We start from the raw sequence: 18,734 nt of genomic DNA on the forward strand, positions 1-18,734 counted from the left end.
GCGTTCTGGAAGCTCCTTTGTGAAGGCGGGTGCGCGGGGGTCTGCACCGAGGGTGCCCAGTTGGCTCAGAGACCCTCAGCCCCGCGGCAGGGCTGCCCAGGCGGCCGGGTCGGGGCCTTCTCCCTCCGCTAGGGTCGAGGAGGGAGGGGTTCTGTCCTCAGAACCCGCGGCAGAGGGGGGAACGCCCCCGACGCGCCCCAACCGTGGCTGCGAACCAGAGTTAAGGCCAGCGCCCAGGCGGAGAGGAACTGCGCCCCACCCCACCTCCCTGCGGTGCTCCCAGCGTTCCTGTCCCAGCAGCGTCTTTCATGGACGGGGCGACGCAGGCCGGGCGAGTGGCCTGAGCGCTGGCAGGCCAGAGAACGCCACACTTGCTCCTTGAGGGCGACAGAAAACCTCCAGGTGGCCTTGTGTTCCAGTCCTCGTTATCACCAGAGAGGACAGAGCGAAAGGCCGAGGCTGGCGTGTGATGAGAGCAGCCGGAGGGAGCGGGCAGCCTTGGGATCAGAAGGAGGGGGCGTCTCTCAAGGAACCTGCGGGAACTGCGGCCAGGTAGACTTGCTGGAGCCGACCTCCCCGCGCACGAGGAGAAGGAGGCCGCCGGGACCCTGGCGCGGGGCGGTGCCCCAAGCGCCGCCGCCCTGGGCGAAAGCAGAGGGTCAGGCACGGGGAAAGGCCGGTGGTAACGAGGGTCTCCTGCAGGAGCACACGCGCCTGTTGTCGTGAGGGCTCGACACCATGTTCGATGAAACCTAAGAAAACGCAGAGCTCCTGCCCTGAAACCCTAACACCCCTCCTCTGCTGCTTGATGGGGTCCTTTGTCCTTTGGGACCACTCGCCAGTGCCCCAGGGTGCCCGTCCAGGAACGGTCGGTCCATAAAGGGAGAGGTGGTCCCCAGCAGCCAGATGGAGGGGTGGAAATCTCCCACTGGCCAGTTTTGTAGAAAACCCCACTGTGTTCACCCACTTTTTCCTCACTCAGATTTAGGGGTCAAATACTTACCTTTGAAATAGGGTGCACTCTCTTTCTCCCTTCCTCCTCTCTCTCTCTCACGCCAAACCTCCCTCCATCTTATTTTGATGGTGCCCAATTCCCAAACTGGTTACTGTTCTGAGTGGGGGGAGGTCCCTGGAGACCCTTGGGGCTGGGCTGCAGGTCCTTCCCCATCCCTCCTGCCACCCCAAATATCTAAGAGAGAATAATACAAGTGTGTTCTCCAAAAGACCCGTGCACCCAGATAGTCACCAGGCCTCCACCCAACGAGAGGGAAACCTAATTTCCCCTTGCAGGATGGCTGGCTCTGTCTCTATGGGGTGAGAAAATGGCACTGAAATGTAGCCAGGGGGCCTCTCTTAGCTCAGAGCGCAGGGCCCTGGTGCTGCCTTCGGAGCCCAACCCCACTGCCTGAAGATTTTGACTGACCCGCTTCTCTGTTTGCTGTTTTCTGAAGTAAGCAACTGAAAGGGCTTGAAATTGTGTCACAAGTGATGTTTTAATCTTATTGAAAAGTGTATTAAAGGACAAGATGTAATTTATGTGAGATGCTTCGATGAAAGGAGAGATTGGAGTGGATGGTCTTTTCACTCATGTGAACCTCGTGTCATGTTTATATTGCAGCCTGTGTAGCTAATCTAATTTACAATAACAGGGATGGCCTGTACGAAAAAGCATCTCTGATTTCACTTTATTTCTTTTCATATAGAAATTCCTTATGACTTGTCTCCTCTTGTGAGTGATGCCTTTTCTATTTGGGGGCTAATGAGAGAGAATATGAGAAAGGGCCATGTTTACTCATAACCGTGGCTCTTTCCTGCATACAGCTCGTGGTCCTTGGCCGGCCTGGACTTGACCGGGGCACTGCATGGCCCTGAGGCACTATTTTTGATCTTTTCGGAACGAACCTTATGGCAGCCTCCAGGGTCAAACCCTCCCCCCCTCACACACTTGGATGGGGCCTGCCAGGCTTGTCTGTTTAACTGCAGAGGCTGGATCGGTTTCTGCCAAGGATGTTGGCTTTAGAAGTTAGCTTAATCAGATGTACTGTATTCACAGGCCTTTATTTCTGCAAATTTTAATTTGAACAGTTAGGAAGGCCCCCCCATTCGGCAAAGTCTGATCTTTGCTGAGTCTTCACCGGAGCTTTGGAAGAAGCCAAGCACACCTCCTGCTCAGACGAGGAGCTTTGTATTCTCATTATCACATTGAACACAAGCATTCTTTACCAGTAAAATCTACACGCGTTAGAAAATTACAACTTTTGTACAACGTAAAAAGGTGTATTCAAACTGTTAATTACCGGAGGTTGTGTAAATGAAACTTTAGCAGTGACCCATTTAATTCTGTGGTAATTACTGACAAAATAAGACAAGGATGAATCACAATACGGTATATTTATCTTGAAGGAGAATATTGCACTGGTGTAGTTAAGCCAAGGAGTAAGAAAAAATTAGAATGGGGTGTTGCAGAAATATAAAAAGTACATAAAAATTGCACTCAAACCATTTGGGTTCAAAGCACAGAAGGCGCGGCTCAGGTGGCTTTCTGAAAAGCCCATGCAAATTTTAGAGGTTCCGGCATTTTCTCCCTAAAATCCAAGGCTCCTAAACCGTGTGCTCTGGCATCGTCGTCTCAGCTCCGCGGATTCCTCGCCTTGAGCGCAACTTTCGCCGAGTCCTAGAAATCTGGGAGGCAGAAGGAGGGCTCTGCCTCGGCTCCCGCCCGACTCGCGCCCCGGGGAGGAGAGGCTGGACAGCCCGGCCGCCGAGCGGGATTCCCGGGTGACCCTGAAACCGCGTTGAGCCCAGGCTCGGGCCGGCCAGGCGGGGTGGGGAGGGGGTCGGTGACGTCGCCTCGCCCAGTTCGCTTCCTGCAGGCGAGTCTAACGGCTTTTTCCCTCCCTCTCCTTCCTGGGGCCTTCAGCGATGGTCCAGGAAGGGACGCGGCCCGGCTTGCGCCCATCTTCCTCTGCCCAGGGTCGGGCAGCGGCTTCGCCAGGGCCAACCGGGCCAGGCCACTGAGCGCTAGCCGGGGTTCCCACTCGAACCACTTTCCCGCCCAGCCCTGCGTAATCGGCGGGCACAGAGAATGCGGGCAGCCTGCGGCGCCCATAGGCGCCTGGCTCCCCACGCGCTCACCCCACCTCCAGCTCCAGGGACCGGCGAGGGCTGCCCTGGGCCGGTGGCCCTGCGCCCTCCCGCAGCGGGGCGGGGTGGGAGCCGGGGCAGACTCCCGCCTTCAGCGGCCACCCAATAGAAGTGCGCGCTGAAGCCGCGCTCGGCCCAGCCCTCCGCCCCAGTTGGTTTGGGCAGGGTGGGCACCCTCGAGGAGACCCCAGCGCCCAAGCGGACGGGACAGTAGACAGGCCTGGCTGAGATTCTTCTCGGAAAGTTTCCCGCAAAAGAAGCGCCGGGCAGGCGAGCGGCAGGAGGAGCCGAGCTGGCGGGGAGGCCTGGGCGCCCGGCACCCCGCGGCCGCCCTCCCTCCAGAGCGCCCGCAGCTCGCCCGGGCGGAGGGCGCGAGGCTCCCCTCGGGTCCCAGTGTTTTCCTCCCCTTGTCTTCTCTCGTTCATTCATAAACCTGGTGGCTACAGACGCGGCTTGAATATTGACGGCTCTCCCCCAACTGCTCCGCCGTTAACCCAATTACAGAATTCATCAAGAACTGTGTTGAATTATCTCTTTCCATACAGTATCAGCATTAGCCTAATTAAAAGCTATAATGTCTGATATAATGATTAAATCGTTAGCTCTGCTGTAGGGAAGCAATATTTTGTTTTCCCTTCAATTAGAAGCTGATTGAGGTTTTCAGAGCAGGTCAGCTGTGAAATTTGAATTATATGTGTGAGTACTGCTCACAGGGTGAGCCCCTACTCGAAAGCTCCCAGAGATTCTCCAAACGCTTTCACCCAGAGCGCTAGAGGCACAAACAACGCGCGCGCGCTCACACGCAGGGTTGTTTGATCTTCGCTGTGAATTTACGGATCTCCACGCCGATCGCTGGAGACAGAGTCTTGCTTGGCTTCGAGGGGATGGGCTTTATTTCCTTTTTCCTGGAGACGGTCCTGGGACAGCCCTCCAAGCCCCACGCTTCTAGTTGAAGGAGAGGAAGGGGCCTTGCACGCTCCGAGCAGCTACAAAGACCTCCTGCTCTGTGATGACCGAAGTCGCTCGAAGCTCCATATCGGCAGCGATTCTCTTTCCCTTCTCCTTCCTCTCTTTCCCCCTTTCCCACGACTGTTTTTTCCCCTTTAACACAAAAACGAACCAACAAAAAAAACTTTTCGGTTACTTTGGCTCCTTGGCCTTGGCAACAGTGGGGTCAAGGTCGCCGTGTCAGGGAGCAGAGGGGGGACCGAGAGCGTCCGGGCACCGGTAGAGACGAGCGCCCACACGACCCCCAGCCCGCCGCCCGCGCGCTCCGGCGCGCAAACCCCCGAAGGCGCGCGCGCCGAGCCCCGGAGCCCGGCGTGTGGCTGGGGAGCGCCGGCCCGAGGCCCCGGAGCTCCGCCCGGACGGCGAGGGCGGCGGCGGCCAGCAGACGGCGATCGCGGCCCGCGCGGCCGCCAGGTCCAGGCAGACGCGCGCGGGGCCGGGGCCGGGGCCGGGGTCGGGGCGCGCGCCCGCGACGGTTCCCCGCCCCCCACCGCATCCCCGCCAGGTCCCCTCCGGCCAGCACGCCGCCCGGCGCCGCGGTCCCCTCCCACACGCGCGCGTCTCCGCCTCTTCTCCGTCTGCGCCTCCTGTTGGCCGAGATGACCTCGGACGCCTCTTCCAATTGAACTATCTTTCTCTTCTTTCCTTTTCTTTCCCGCGCTTTCTTTCCGCCTTCTCTTCCTCGCTCTCCTCAGATCGCTCCTTTCTTTCCCCAAAGTCCTGCCTAGGAACTGGCGGCTCCGTCGTGGTTTGCCTCTTGGAACTCTGGTTTCAGTCCTTTGGGCTACGCCCTGGGCGGTCTACGGAAGCGCCTACACGTGGCCTCCGTCCTCAGGGGCCTCGGGAAGCCGCTGGGGCTGAACTACGGGAGGGCCGCAGGCGGAGGTCTGGGCACATCCGCCGGAGGGTGTCATCAAGACAGGCCGTCTGCGCCAGGGCCTCGGAAGACGGGAGAGTATTGGTCTTCTTCGCTTCCCCAGAGTGACCTTTGATTGTCCTCTGGAACCCCTAATCTGTCCATCTCTCTGCTTCTTGGAGCTTGAGACGGGCACTGGTACAGAAGGTCACCTCTGTGTGCCTGAAAGCTAGCTTTCATTTACAGATTGCTAGGGCCGGGGTTGCTGTCCACAGTAACCCTCTGTGCTTCCCAGAATTCTCCTGAGCGCAGCCAAGGGGAGGGGAAAAGGCAAACGCCAAAAAAGTTTCAGTCACTCCATACAGGCAGTATAAGCTACTGGGGTTAGATTTAAAGTCCAGAACTCAAGTTATCTGAAAGTCAAGGGCTCTTGTATAGTTGCCTAAATACAGCACATAAATATATATGCATATATGCTTTGTGTACACACCTGTATGTATCTGTATGCCTATATTCTGTGGTATACATGGTATATACAGGTGTGCATATATCGTGTGCACCAGTATGTATATGCATGCATATATGTATATGTCCTGTGTATATACATATATTTATATGTATGCATATGTACATATATTCTGTGTACACACGTGTATGTAAACATGTGCATATATTCTGTGTGTGCATATGTATGTTTATACACATGCATATATTCTGTGTATACACATGGATATAAACGTGTATATATTCTGTGTATATGCATACGTATATACACATGCATATATTCTGTGGGTACACATGTATTCATACATATGCAAGGTGTGTGTATATTATTTCCTCCAATGATGGCTTGGATCTGAATTTTCTTTGAGGATCATGCCTACAAGTTAAATAAAAGAACAGAAAGCATCTTTACTTATGCACATTTCTAAGTTGATCTTCTCTTTGGCGCTTTGAACAAAGAGGCACAATGAAGTTTCTGAGCTGCCAAGAGAGCAAATGTGGTCACTCAACAGTGAACGAATCCTTTGCTGGGGGTCTGGGCTCTGATGTTACTAGGACCTAGTGTAGTCTGTCTTCAGATTCTCCAGTGCCTGGCCTTGGAGAAAGTCCTCAGCGTAAAGAAGGTCCCTGCCAACCTGGTGGGGGGCAGGAGGGAGAAACATAGAATCGGGGAGAGGAGGTGTTTTTCAAACCGTTTTGAACCGTTTTCTCTTTTTAAAGAGTGGCTGGGGGTGGGGGGAGTCACAAGGAGCAAGGCATTGAGGCTCCTAGAAGCCATCGCCGGCAGGAGTTAATATCATGCTCCACAATCTCCGAGCCAGGATGGAAGGCACTGAGAGGTCTGGCAAGCAGCGCCCTGCCACTGCCTGACTGGCACAGGCGGCGGCTGCCAATCATCTATCGCTTGGCAACAAGTTACACCTGCAGCTCGGGTTTAATACTGATGCACTTGGGACACCCATAGTGTGTGCACCCGCGAGGGCCCAGGGAACACCTCGTCACTAAGAAGGGCTTATGGAGAGCGCCCCGAACGCTGAACACTAGCACGATCTCACACAAGGCTAAACCATTTACCCCCTATTTAGATGCTCTGCAAAACAAGGGTAACTTTGTATTTGGAAACAATTTTCAGGACTATGGTAGAAAGAAACCAGACCATTTCAAAGTCAGCTATCCAAGCTCCCCAAAGCATAAAGCCTTCCTGCAGTGTGCACTGGAGAGCAGGGTGTTTATAAAATAAATTGCTCCATTGATATGGAAAAGAATGTGCCAAGCCTGATTCACACAAAGCATTTTCAGGGGGGCTTAGGCTATTTATTTTAAAATCTAAATTGAAAAGCAGAGGAAAGAAATCTTTCAATTGCTAAGTGTATAATATAGTTTATAATTTGTAAACCATTTCCTTTATTTCAGTCTTGCTGACTTTCCATAACACACTGGATCACACGGCACACCCATTGCCTCCTAAATTATCAAAGGAGAAACAGATCTGTAGCATTCGTAAACAGTATTCTTGTTCTTTTTTTGTTCATTCACAATGTAACTGATATTTGGAGGTAGTGCCTGAAACAAATCAAAAGGTTTAACAAACTCGACTGGTGAAATAAGAAGGCAGTTGAAAACCAAGTTTATAACCTAGATTTTTAGTGAAAAATAAATATGAAATGACGTTTCCTTTCTAATATAATTATATATTATTTGATGAGTTCACTATTAAATGCTGAATGGCCTGAAATGAAAGCAGTTTAATCTGCAGAGACCAATTTGCTCTTGCACTGCGTACTGTAGCAACCCTGCAATAATAAAAAAAAAAAAAGCCTACAGTAATAATCACAGTAATTGAGAGGAAAGAAAGCATTATTCCTGTACCTTGGACAAGCAGTAGGGTCAGGAAATTCACAACGGCAGCATTTTTTTTTTTTAAATAGAGGGGGAAAGGGAAGAGGCGTCATGTATTCACTGACCAACACACTTAAACATCACTATTACTCCTCTTGTAATGACCATCATCATCATTATATGTTTATTTCTATTACAGTATGGTCAGCCGGGCCGCTTTGGTCAGGCTCCACTTTACCCACCAGGAGTCTCCTAAACACCTCCCTCTGCGGCGCACAGAGACGCCCCCGTTACTCCATGAGGACTCTGGAGGGATGCTTGGACTCTCATGAATTTTCTGCAAGTCTTTGCGCCACTTTCATTCCACTGGGATTGTACCGGCAGCGTGAGCGCAGTGGTGTTTGAGAATGGGCTTGGAAATCTCTTGTACTTCCCGGTATTGAGAATCCTTCAAGGTTTAAGAATTGTAACCGCAGGTCTATGCCTTAATCGTTCCAGGAAACAGGCCTCTCGTTTGCATAATGCAGGAAAACGGCATCTGTCGCTCGGTCCCGAGGCCTCACTTTTTCGATTCGGGTTCAGGTGGGCCCCACTCCGTTCACGGAGTTTTCGCAGTTCTTAGGCAAACGGCTTGCGGAAGATTCGCTCCAAGAGAGCGTGGGCTAGATCATTCTTTTGCGATTTCAACAAACTTTTTCAACTGTCGTTGAGTAACTCGATTCCAGATAGATCTTGTTGTTTTCAACCTTCCCAGAAATTCCTTTTTAGGAGGAAGAAGCCAAATTGAGAAGAGCACGTGATTACAACCCCTAGGCTCATTAAAAGACACCCCCCCCCCCCCGCCTCCAAAATAAGAGTTCAGGGCTAAGGCTAAAAGCAGCTGTGGAGCCGAGCCCGACACAAGTGCTTCCCCGTTACGGGATTATCATGGCCTGGACCTCGGAGGCCTGGCCTACGAAAGGGGGCACTGGAGAACTTCAGCACAGCGGCGGGGAAGCGTGCATCCGTGGGAGGGAGGGGGGCTGAGCTGTCCAGGCCTCGCAGGAGAGCCCGCGGGGTGCGGGGAGAGGGGGGCTTTCCGGTTGTGTACCTAGGACGGTCTCCCTTGCTCCCAAGGGCGCGCCCTTGCTTTCCAGCCCTCGGGCCGAGCAGAGGGCGAGGATACCGCCTCGGCCTCCAACTTTCCCCTTCCCAGCAGGCGCAGAGTTGGCTGGCAGGGGAGCAGAGGAGGAGCCGGGTCTCCTTTGCGCTCTTTTAAACAAGGCTCCGGGCTGCATTCCCCCGCCACCACCCCCCCGCCCCGCAGGATTCTTTCTTCGTCTTCGCTTTTAAACCCAATCGTTAATCGTTCGGAGCGCGCGGGCGGGGAGAGGCAAGGAGGGTGAGCTCGGGGTTCGCCGCCGCCGCGCGCGCTCAGGAAGCAGCGTGGCTGTGACCCCCTCCCGGGCCTCCTCCCCCCCCCTCCTTTCTGCCCCCGCTCCCCCTCCTTCCTCCCCCTCCTCCCCGCTCCGCCGCCCGCGCCCGGCGCCTCTACTCCCTCCCCACGTCACTCGCCAGCGCGCCATGCAAATCACCGCCGCCGCCGGCTCCCATTGGCCGCGGCGCGCTCATTTAATGGCAGCCCGGGCCGGGCGTATGGCTGCTGGGCCCCGCGCGCCGCCGGCCCCGCGTGCGCCTCCGCTCCGAGCGCACGGCCCCGGGCAGGCAGCGGGCAGCCCATCCCTGGCTCGGCCGCCCTGCTTTCTGGCCCTCTCTGCGCGCCTGCCCTTCCTCAGCTGCCCCCGGCCCCCCTCCCCGGCGGCACCGTGAGCGCCCCCCCGCTCCCCCCTCGGCGGCTCGCTCCCCACGGGCACCTGGGACCGGCACATGCCCAGCGCACGCGGCACGCCGCGCTGCTAGAAGTTGCAGCCCCGGAGTTGGAGGCCGCCGAGGACCGAGCGCAGGAGGAAGGAGGCTCCGGCGGCGGGCGGGCGAGGCGGCGGCGGCGAGCCCCGGGCCTGGCCCGGCCCCGCGCACCGCTCGCGTCCCGGAAAGTGGAGCTGCAACTTGGCCGCGACTGAACCTGTTTGCACCGCTCCGCCGAGGGCGACCCGGCTGCGGCGACGACGGCGATCCCGGCCCTCGGCCTCTTTGGCAAGTGGTTTGTGCTGCAGAGAAACTTTCCACCTGTGAGCCGGACCGGCGCTAAGTGCGTGTGTTTTTGCCTCTTTTTTGTTGCTGTCGCCTCCACCTCTCCCCATTCTTCTCTCTGCCAGGACCTCTCCCCGCGACCCACGTCTCGTTCCGTCTGAGCCCCTCTCCGTCCCCCCCCCCGCCCCCCCGGCTGTCTATGCTCCAGGCCCCCTCCTCGCGGTGCCGGTGAACCCGCGAGCCGCCCCGATGTACAGCATGATGATGGAGACCGACCTGCACTCGCCCGGCGGCGCCCAGGCCCCCACGAACCTGTCGGGACCGGCCGGGGCGGGCGGGGGCGGCGGCGGCGGCGGCGCGGGAGCCAAGGCCAACCAGGACCGGGTGAAGCGGCCCATGAACGCCTTCATGGTGTGGTCCCGCGGACAGCGGCGCAAGATGGCCCAGGAGAACCCCAAGATGCACAACTCGGAGATCAGCAAGCGCCTGGGCGCCGAGTGGAAGGTCATGTCCGAAGCCGAGAAGCGGCCTTTCATCGACGAGGCCAAGCGGCTGCGCGCGCTGCACATGAAGGAGCACCCGGACTACAAGTACCGGCCGCGCCGCAAGACCAAGACGCTGCTCAAGAAGGACAAGTACTCGCTGGCCGGCGGGCTGCTGGCGGCAGGCGCGGGCGGCGGCGGCGCGGCCGTGGCCATGGGCGTGGGCGTGGGTGTGGGCGCGGCGGCCGTGGGCCAGCGCCTCGAGAGCCCGGGCGGCGCGGCGGCCGGCGGCTACGCGCACGTCAACGGCTGGGCCAACGGCGCCTACCCCGGCTCGGTGGCGGCGGCGGCGGCGGCCGCGGCCATGATGCAGGAGGCGCAGCTGGCCTACGGGCAACATCCGGGCGCGGGCGGCGCGCACCCGCACGCGCACCCGGCGCACCCGCACCCGCACCACCCGCACGCGCACCCGCACAACCCGCAGCCCATGCACCGCTACGACATGGGCGCGCTGCAGTACAGCCCCATCTCCAACTCGCAGGGCTACATGAGCGCCTCGCCCTCGGGCTACGGCGGCCTCCCCTACGGCGCCGCGGCCGCCGCCGCCGCCGCCGGCGGCGCGCACCAGAACTCGGCCGTGGCGGCGGCGGCGGCGGCGGCGGCCGCGTCGTCGGGCGCCCTGGGCGCGCTCGGCTCGCTCGTCAAGTCGGAGCCGAGCGGCAGCCCGCCGGCCCCGGCGCACTCGCGGGCGCCGTGCCCCGGGGACCTGCGCGAGATGATCAGCATGTACTTGCCGGCCGGCGAGGGCGGCGACCCGGCGGCGGCGGCGGCCGCAGCCGCGGCGCAGAGCCGGCTGCACTCGCTGCCGCAGCACTACCAGGGCGCGGGCGCGGGCGCGGGCGTCAACGGCACGGTGCCCCTGACGCACATCTAGGGACGCGGGGGGCCCTGCGGCCGGCGACGCGCCGCCTGGCTTTTGTACAGACGTTTCCACGTTCTCGTAAACAGGCGAACACTGGCGCCGAGCACCAGGTGACACCCGGCCCCCCTAACCGGGAGCTCCTGGGGACCGCTAGGCGGGACCGTTGTGCGTTTGAGACTGAACTTCGGTGTTTTCTTGAGACTTTTTGTACAGTATTTATCACCCGCGGAGGCAGAAAGCGTTTTCTTTGCTCGAGGGGACACAGAGACCAAACCAAGCGAGAGGCGACGCCAGCTTTTTTCGATCCCGGCCGCGCGCCCGCCCTCCGCCCGCATCGCCTCCTGACGGCGTCGGGTGCCGGCGACGCGGGGAGCTGCTCTCATTTGTTATCGGTGTAGTGAGCCAGAGCCAAACACACGCTTTTGGTGGTCGTTACCGCCTTGGGGGCTTGGTTGGTTAACTTATACCAAGAGATCCCCACCTGTACCCCTTTCAGACGGCAGCGTTATTCTGGGTTTTGTAAAACTTTCTGTATCTGAGCATTTCCGGTTTTTTGTTTTGTATCATTTCATGTAAACGCGTTGTGAAGTTTTTATTGGAGGCGTTGCGGTGTGGGCAGGAGGATTCAGATTATGTACATAGTTTCCTGAAAAGCTTTTCTTCTCGAAACGGTAAAGGAACCTCCACCCTGAAAATGCATCGAGCTTTGAGTCAATAAATTTGAGAGAGAGAAGTCCGGTTTTTCCCCCTAAACTTGAAACGTGCTAAATTTAGATTCATGTTTTATGAGCTCAAAACACAATCAGTAAATCTGACTAAGGAGAAAGAAAAATTATCAGCATGAACTAAAACTGAGGGAACCCCAGGGGAGAGGGTACGGTTTTCATGGAGCTGCATTCAGAGGAACGGAGGGAAGTTAAAATCGGTAGATTATTTTGTAGCGTTTACAGTGTTATTACGGAACGAGAAATAATTGCCCCCCCCCCCCAAAAAAAATTTAGTTTTGTAGTCCGGCCGTTGGGTGTGTAGTTTTTAGCTGCCGGCCGCTGCCGGCGGGCTTTGCGATCCCTGGTTTCGGGCTTTGCCTCTTGCAGCTGGCCCGGGACCTGAGTGCAGTTTGGGGCGGAGGAGGGAGGAGAGAAGACCCCAATGGCGGGACCAGGCCAAGGATGGATGACAGAGACCACGGCGGGGGCGCGGGGGCCCCCGACTCCCGGGCAGTTAACAAGATTGCGAGTGGAATTTTCTGAATTTGGCGCAAGGAAACGCAGTCTCTAAACTAAAATGTACTGCAACCGAGGCCCCTCCGTCTGTCCTCAGCCCCTCCCTCTGGTATATTTCTCCTTGGAAAGGGACAAAATAATTTTGTTGGATTTTCACACACACAGAACCGACCGCCCCCACATGCCCCGCCGTGACACTGGGATGCAAGTTGCTAGCCGATGTGAACGCAAAATGCGGTGTTTATTATTCCTAATGAGATCTGAGGTTGTTTGATGCTTTAAATTTTTTAATTATATTTTTTCTAGGTGTTTATTGGTACATTGCAGTTTTTTTCTGGATTTTAAAGTTTTCTGTAAAACTTTGTCTTCAAGTAATCTGACAGCATTAAATATTGCATTTAAAAGTTATACTGTAGCAAATACGTTTTGACATTAGTCACAGCATAAAGATGAAATATTTTTGAAAAGAACAAACTTTTAGGCCAGATGGAAATATGTTGATTTCATCAACCCCTCATTTTCTTAACATCTTTTTTTTTTTTTTTTTTGGTACTGGAACGAGCATAGACTATCCTTCCAAACATGGGCCTATGCTAGCAGGCTAATGAGAACTACATTCAGGCTGTGCTGGAGAATAGCTTTAAGTAAAATGCTCACCTGACAATTGACATGTGTAATTTTTTGGAGTCACTTTGATAATTTTGCTTCAACCGCTCATTCCTTAAGGTGATTGCAGAAATATCAAGAACGACGTCAATTGCTTCTTTCTAACAAGATAATAAAGTCTCCCTCTTTTTTCTTTTCCCTCTCTCTCTCTCTCTCTCTTTTTATTTATTTATTTATTTATTTTTGCTTTAGCAATCTGATGTGTTTGGATACATAGGGACTGCTGAGCAGAACAGCATCTTCAGATAGTGAGATAGTCTGGGAATAAATGCCACACACAGTCCCCTCTGGGAGAGGAAATTCTGTGATGCTCTGTGAACTCCACGTGCAGCCTAAGGTGCAGGCCTCATTTACTCTGAAATATACGGAGTTCCGTGGACTCCGTCTGGCTCTTTTGCAGCATCTCCCTGCACTTACTAAGGTGGCAGGCAGATGTGGGGTTGTGCTCGAATATATGTGTAACCAAACTTGTATCTATGCTCGACTATTGGCATAACAATATTAGTAATGTGGGTAACACCTGAAATGTTTCTGACTATAAAAAGTTTAGCAGGATGCGGGGGACTCGGCAGAGCTGTCTGTCGATTTCCTGGAAGGTGGACTTAGTGTGGCATTTTCCCCGATGTGTCTCATACAGAGTCAGCAGAAATAGTCAATGCCAGGTGGCCCAAGCCACTTTGTTAAAAACCCAGGAAGATCTTAAAAGAGGAACTCCTGAAATCCAGCAATTTTGTTTTGTTGACTAGAACAATGCGAAGAAAAGCAAATATAAATTCTTTAATGATTCAATTTTGAAACAACCTGGGATGGGGGAGTAGAAATTAGCTAGGATTTATCCTTCAGGATTGAGATCTTATCATTCCAACGCTGTTTCTTCGATTGATTTAAATTCGCGGGGAGAATATTCCACAAGGCTCTTGAGACGCCTCACTCAACTGTGAATTCCGTTCTTGCCAAGGTACCCCTCACCCTATTCACGAACTGAAATGTTATGTGACCATCATTATACTGTGATGGCCTCATCCACTTCCAGATCCCAGAGCGGTACTTCTATCGCTTATTCCAATTTTGTATGATAACCGTGTGGAGAGCGCGGACAGTCTTTGGTGGCCTTGTGCAAAGTTTGCACAACTTCGTGCCGGGACGACCGCGGGAGCTCAGGAACCGGCCTCTGTGCGCCGCCCGGCTCTCCAGGCTGAGTGAGGGTAGCACGGTTTGTTTGCTGGAGGAATTTTTTGCTCGTTTTTGTCCTCCGCCCCCCGCCCCCCGCCCCTTTTTTTTTTTAAACTCACAGGCCCCTTTCGTTGTTGTTAAGACTTTGACCCTACCCTCTCCTCCCCGCCAAAGAAACCCACCGGTAGCTGGAGAAGTGAATTAATTTCAAAACAGGTAGCGCGTAGAGCGCGCCTGATGTGCAGATGCGCGTCGGGCGGCGGTGACTGATAGGTCTATTAAAATCCTGCATGTGGGAGAAGAACAACACGCGTATTCGCGCGTTTCATTTTCTCGACAAAGACCGGCCAACGCAGATTTCTGTCTCCGAAAAGTTCCAGCTAATTCGAGAAACCCCTACCGGGCTGCGGGCCCCGGGAAGGCGCGCTCCGGAGCGACCCCGACCCCGCTCGCCCGCGTCCCCTCCCCCGCTTCCGCAGCCCGGCCCACGGGGCAGAGGCTCCAGAAACGTCGGCGGCAGAACGTAATAATAGGTTTGATTCCTTGGAAACTTCAAGTGAAAAGCAGACTTGGCCTTGACGCAGCCCTTTTCCCAGCGTGACTAGTTGGCGGGATTGAAAGGCCGGGCCGGGAGGGGAGGGGTTGAGGGGGCGCGGGCCCCCCGGAGCGAGGAGCCGAGGGAGGTGGGCCCGGGTCCCCGCCCCCCAGCCCCGCAGGGTCGGGGCGGCGCGGGGACGGCGCGCGCGGGCGCGCGCGCGGAGGCCGAGCCCTGGAGGAGGGGACCTGCGACCCCTCACCCTCGCCCCCCACTCCCGGCCCCCGGCCCGCCTCCCCCAGCCCGACGGCGAGGCCCCGCGGGGGGCGCGGAGCTCTTCCTCCCTCGCCTCCCCTCCCCCTCCCCCTCCCCGCCGCCCCCCTCCTTCCCGGCCCTTCCTCCCCAGCTGCGCGCCCGCCAGGTCCCCGCTCCGCCCGCCCGCGGGAACCCGGCAGCGTCGGCGGCGGGCGGCACCCTGCGCCCGGCGTGCGGGTCCCGGTCCCTTCCGGGCGGGGGCGGCCGGGCCTCCCGGCCGCCCGCCGTCGCCCTCCTCCCGCCGGGTTCGCGGCCCGGCCCCCGCCTCTCCTCCCGCTCACTTCTCTCCCGGCAGCTCTCCAGCCGTCCCTTCCCGTCCCGTTAGCCTCGCTCTCGCCCTCCCCTCTACCTCCCCTCCCGCTCCGTCTCCTCCGCTTTCCTGCCCTGCGCTCCCGGCCTTTCCTTTGTCTCTTCTCGCCGCGTCCCGCCTCCCCCCGCGGCCCGGCCCGGGACGCTCCCCCGGAGTCCGGGTCGGGGTCGGCAGGTGCCGGGGGCGGCCCGTCCCCCGTCCGCTCCGCCGCGTCCCCGCGGGCTCGGCGCGGGAGGGGCGTGGGGTCCCGGGCGTCCACCCCCAGCCCACTCGGGTGCAGCCGGGGCCCGGGGGCCGCGCGGGGTGTCAGCCGCCGGGGGGATTAAGATGACTGATGCGAGGGAAGAGGGCAGCGTGTTTTGTGTCTAAAGAGAGCGGGATTAGTGCAGAGAAAGTCCTGACCCGGGGTCAGCTGCAAGTCAAACCCTTTTACAGTCAGCGAGCGGAACAGGCCGTCTCCCGGCTCGGCCGCAACAAGTTGGGGGCGGGGAGACGGGAGGCCCGCGCCGAGGCGACGGCAACCGCAGGGCGGACTGCGGGTCCATCCGAGTCCTTCTCCGCCACCAGAGCGCCCGGCTCCACTTCCTGGGCCGCCTCCGGCTGCTCCTCCGCACGCGAGCCTGGGCGGAGAAGGCCGGAGAGGCCCGTCCTGCCGAGGCAGTTGTGTGTGCATGAGAGACCAAAGCTGAAAGACCAGGTCCTCGGGCGCCCTGCCTTTCCGCTTTTCCCCAGGCTCTGCAGGAATCGCTGCCCGACCTGGGCTCCTGCAAACCTCGTGTGTGGAAGGGGGGGGGGGGCAGTACTGGGGGGTGGGCGATGGAATACATTCAGGCTGCTTGTCGCCAGACCCCATTCTCCATCAGGGCGGGGGAATGAGGCGCTAATCTGGGTGATAATCCGGCGTAGCTCATGGGGAGCGAAATCCCCACGGCTCATCCGGCAAGTCAGGAAAACTGGAGTTTGCGGTGAGGGATCGGGTCGGGGGTCAGGGGAGAAGGAAGGAAAAGGATACATTTGTCCTCCTCGCCAGTCAAGCTGGCAACTTGCGCTGCAGTAACAGCACGAGGGGCTTTAACAAATATGAAAAATAGATAAAGCACCCAAACTAGTGGTATATCCAAAGATAGAAAAAGATCATCTATTTTGATAGTGAAAACAAAACAGAATTGCCATATTTTCCTCTAAATTGGCTTTTCATCTTTAAATGTGAAAACACCAACACCAGAGAGAGAGGGAGAGAAAGCAGTTTTTAAAACACCGCAAACAGATACCTCCACGTGCGCTGATGTGTTTGCACAGCCGCCCTGGGTAACGCTGGGCTCTCCTGGTGAATGGGTTCCGGGTTCAAAGCAAGTCACCGATTGCTACTCCTGAAGTGCTAAAGGTAACCTATGGGGAAATTTTGTCTGTGGCAGGAAGGCCGGACATTGTGAGTGAGTCTGAACGCCCCGCAGGTCCCTCGCAAGGACTTCGTTGCCCACAGCCACTTCAGAACGACCGCGTGGGGACGTTAAAGACGCTGTTTGTGAAGAACAGCAGGGCTTCACGTGCAAAGCCTCGAAATAGTCAGCCAGTCAAATCAGTGGAAAAACTCAGCTTTTGTGAGATTTTGCAGTTTCAGGAATTAGGCATTCACTGCGGAGCTGCAGTTTTGAGAAATTGCAATGTCAGGCATGTTCCCAATGGGGAAATATTGTGAGAGTGTGGAGGAATGTAAGATTGGGTTTGACAGTGGGGGGACTGACAAGAGTTATCACCCAGACATTGTTCTCTCTCTGCGCACCCCGGAAACGCTAAGTAGAGACGGTATCTAGTGGCAGCAATAGTCCTCCGCGCTCACAGACATGGGGATGAGAGTCTTAGCATCGAAAAGACTGACCTCGGGTTTCACAGGAGGCAAACTGGAACGCATAGGGCACAGAGCCTCATAGGTACAGAACACCTATAAACAGTATGGTAGCAGGGTAAGGTCAGCCTGAAGACATTCCAAGCAGAAGCCAACTTGTCTTTTTTATTTCTAAGCAACAGAACAGGAGGAAATCCAGGTGAGCATGTTGTAACCTGGGAAAGGATTTAGAAACCTCATGCTTTTAAGTCATCCATACTATAGGGGGAAATTTAGATATGTGGGAAAGCCCAGACTTCAGCAGGCAATTTAGCATGAATATCCACACAGATGAAAAAGCAGGAGCTTTGTTCTTTGTGTTAGCAGTTGAACTGAAGGGGGACATTTATCCTTCTAAAAACTGGCCATTTGCATTTTCACCTCAGGGAGAAATGACACACCTGTGCTCAAAGAAAAGGAAGAATCACGGTGAGGTGAGATGATGTTTATATTGTTTCTAATCTCTGTTGAGCCTTGTCCAGCAAGATGGGATAGGATGCAAGATTTGGAGTCAGAACTGAAGTTGAATCATGGCTGGTCACATAGCAGCCCCATGTCCTGGGTAACTGTCTTCACCTCTGAGTCCATCTTCTCACATGTGAAACAGAAATCATCAAGCCAACCTCAGAAGGATGTAGTCGGGATTAAGGATCTAAGAGTATGCTGTGCCCAGCAAATAGTAACCTCCCAAGAAATGGTGATTTGACACATAAGCCTGTGTCCGTTCAGGCAGGGATTACGTGGGGAATTGTGACGTCAGTTGCCAGGTGTGGCCTGGGTGGGAAACAGTGATAATTATACAAACCAGTGTCCCCTCCATCGTATTAATAACGGTTTCTCTTGAGAGTTACCTGACGATCATCACGTCATTGGTCCATCTGCCCAGCAGACATTGATTACAAGTCCATGGTGGGTCCGCGTTACTGTCTGAGCACCTGTTGTATGTGTGGCCTGTGTGCAGGTGCTGAGAATGCAGTGGCAGACATGACGGGCCTCACTGCCCAGCGGGTGAGCCTGGTCATCACATGAAGAGTGTGGCACTGAGGGCCACTGTTGTGGGACAGACTGTGCATGCCCATCTTGGGGGGCCAGGGAAGGCTCCTCAGAGTAAGTGAAAGCTCGGCTGGAAGCTGAGTCTGGTGGGGTCCTCCCATGGGGCGTGCACACACACTGTATTTCTTTTCTTTTTTTTCTTTCTTTTTTTTTTTTTTTTTTTTTTTGCGTGGAAGAAGGTTGGAATAACTTTGAGCAGAGTAGGTCTGATCACGGCTTTGTTTTTCAGCGAATGGCTGCTCCAGATCGGCTTTGAGTTGGCAAAGATTTAGACTCAGAGGTTCACGAGGGCAGCGGCCTCTCATCCAGGTGCACAGGACACCAGGAGAGCTTGTTACTAACGCAGGTTCTCAGACCGAGCGCCCCAGGCAGGCTGCTCCTGAGGTTCCAAGGGACCTGGCCCTCTCCTAGGCACCCTCCAGAAGGTGCTGAGGCAGGTCCAGCAGGGCTCTCGGGAGACCCGTGATAGGACACGGGCCCCAACAATTTTATGGTAAGTAGCTATTAAGACCGTGTCTAGATCACTTAAATTTGAGCAGCAGTTTATTATTTATAAAGTACTCTCCCTTAATTGTTCAGTTTAGATGATTTTTGAAAAAATTAAATTAGCGGGAGAAGAAAAAATTTAAGCTCTATTAGTAGAATCTTGTAAGTAGAGAGGACTGACCGATTTACTGAGTTTATTTTCC

General features: G+C 55.7%; 1 protein-coding gene across 1 annotated transcript; it reads left to right on the forward strand.

The window, feature by feature from the left end:
• The first annotated feature begins 9,730 nt into the window (after nt 1-9,730).
• SOX1 (SRY-box transcription factor 1) lies at nt 9,731-10,897 on the forward strand. The gene has a single exon (XM_059902542.1). The coding sequence runs from the start codon at nt 9,731-9,733 to the stop codon at nt 10,895-10,897; it is 1,167 nt and encodes a 388-aa protein (XP_059758525.1).
• Nucleotides 10,898-18,734: the final 7,837 nt, after the last annotated feature.

Source organism: Balaenoptera ricei, chromosome 18, assembly GCF_028023285.1.
Source record: "Balaenoptera ricei isolate mBalRic1 chromosome 18, mBalRic1.hap2, whole genome shotgun sequence".
In the NCBI taxonomy this organism is placed as follows: Eukaryota; Metazoa; Chordata; class Mammalia; order Artiodactyla; family Balaenopteridae; genus Balaenoptera; species Balaenoptera ricei.

Excerpts from the sequence above, each read along its gene's own strand:
- SOX1 (XM_059902542.1), top strand. The coding sequence starts at position 9,731 with ATGTACAGCATGATGATGGAGACCGACCTGCACTCGCCCGGCGGCGCC.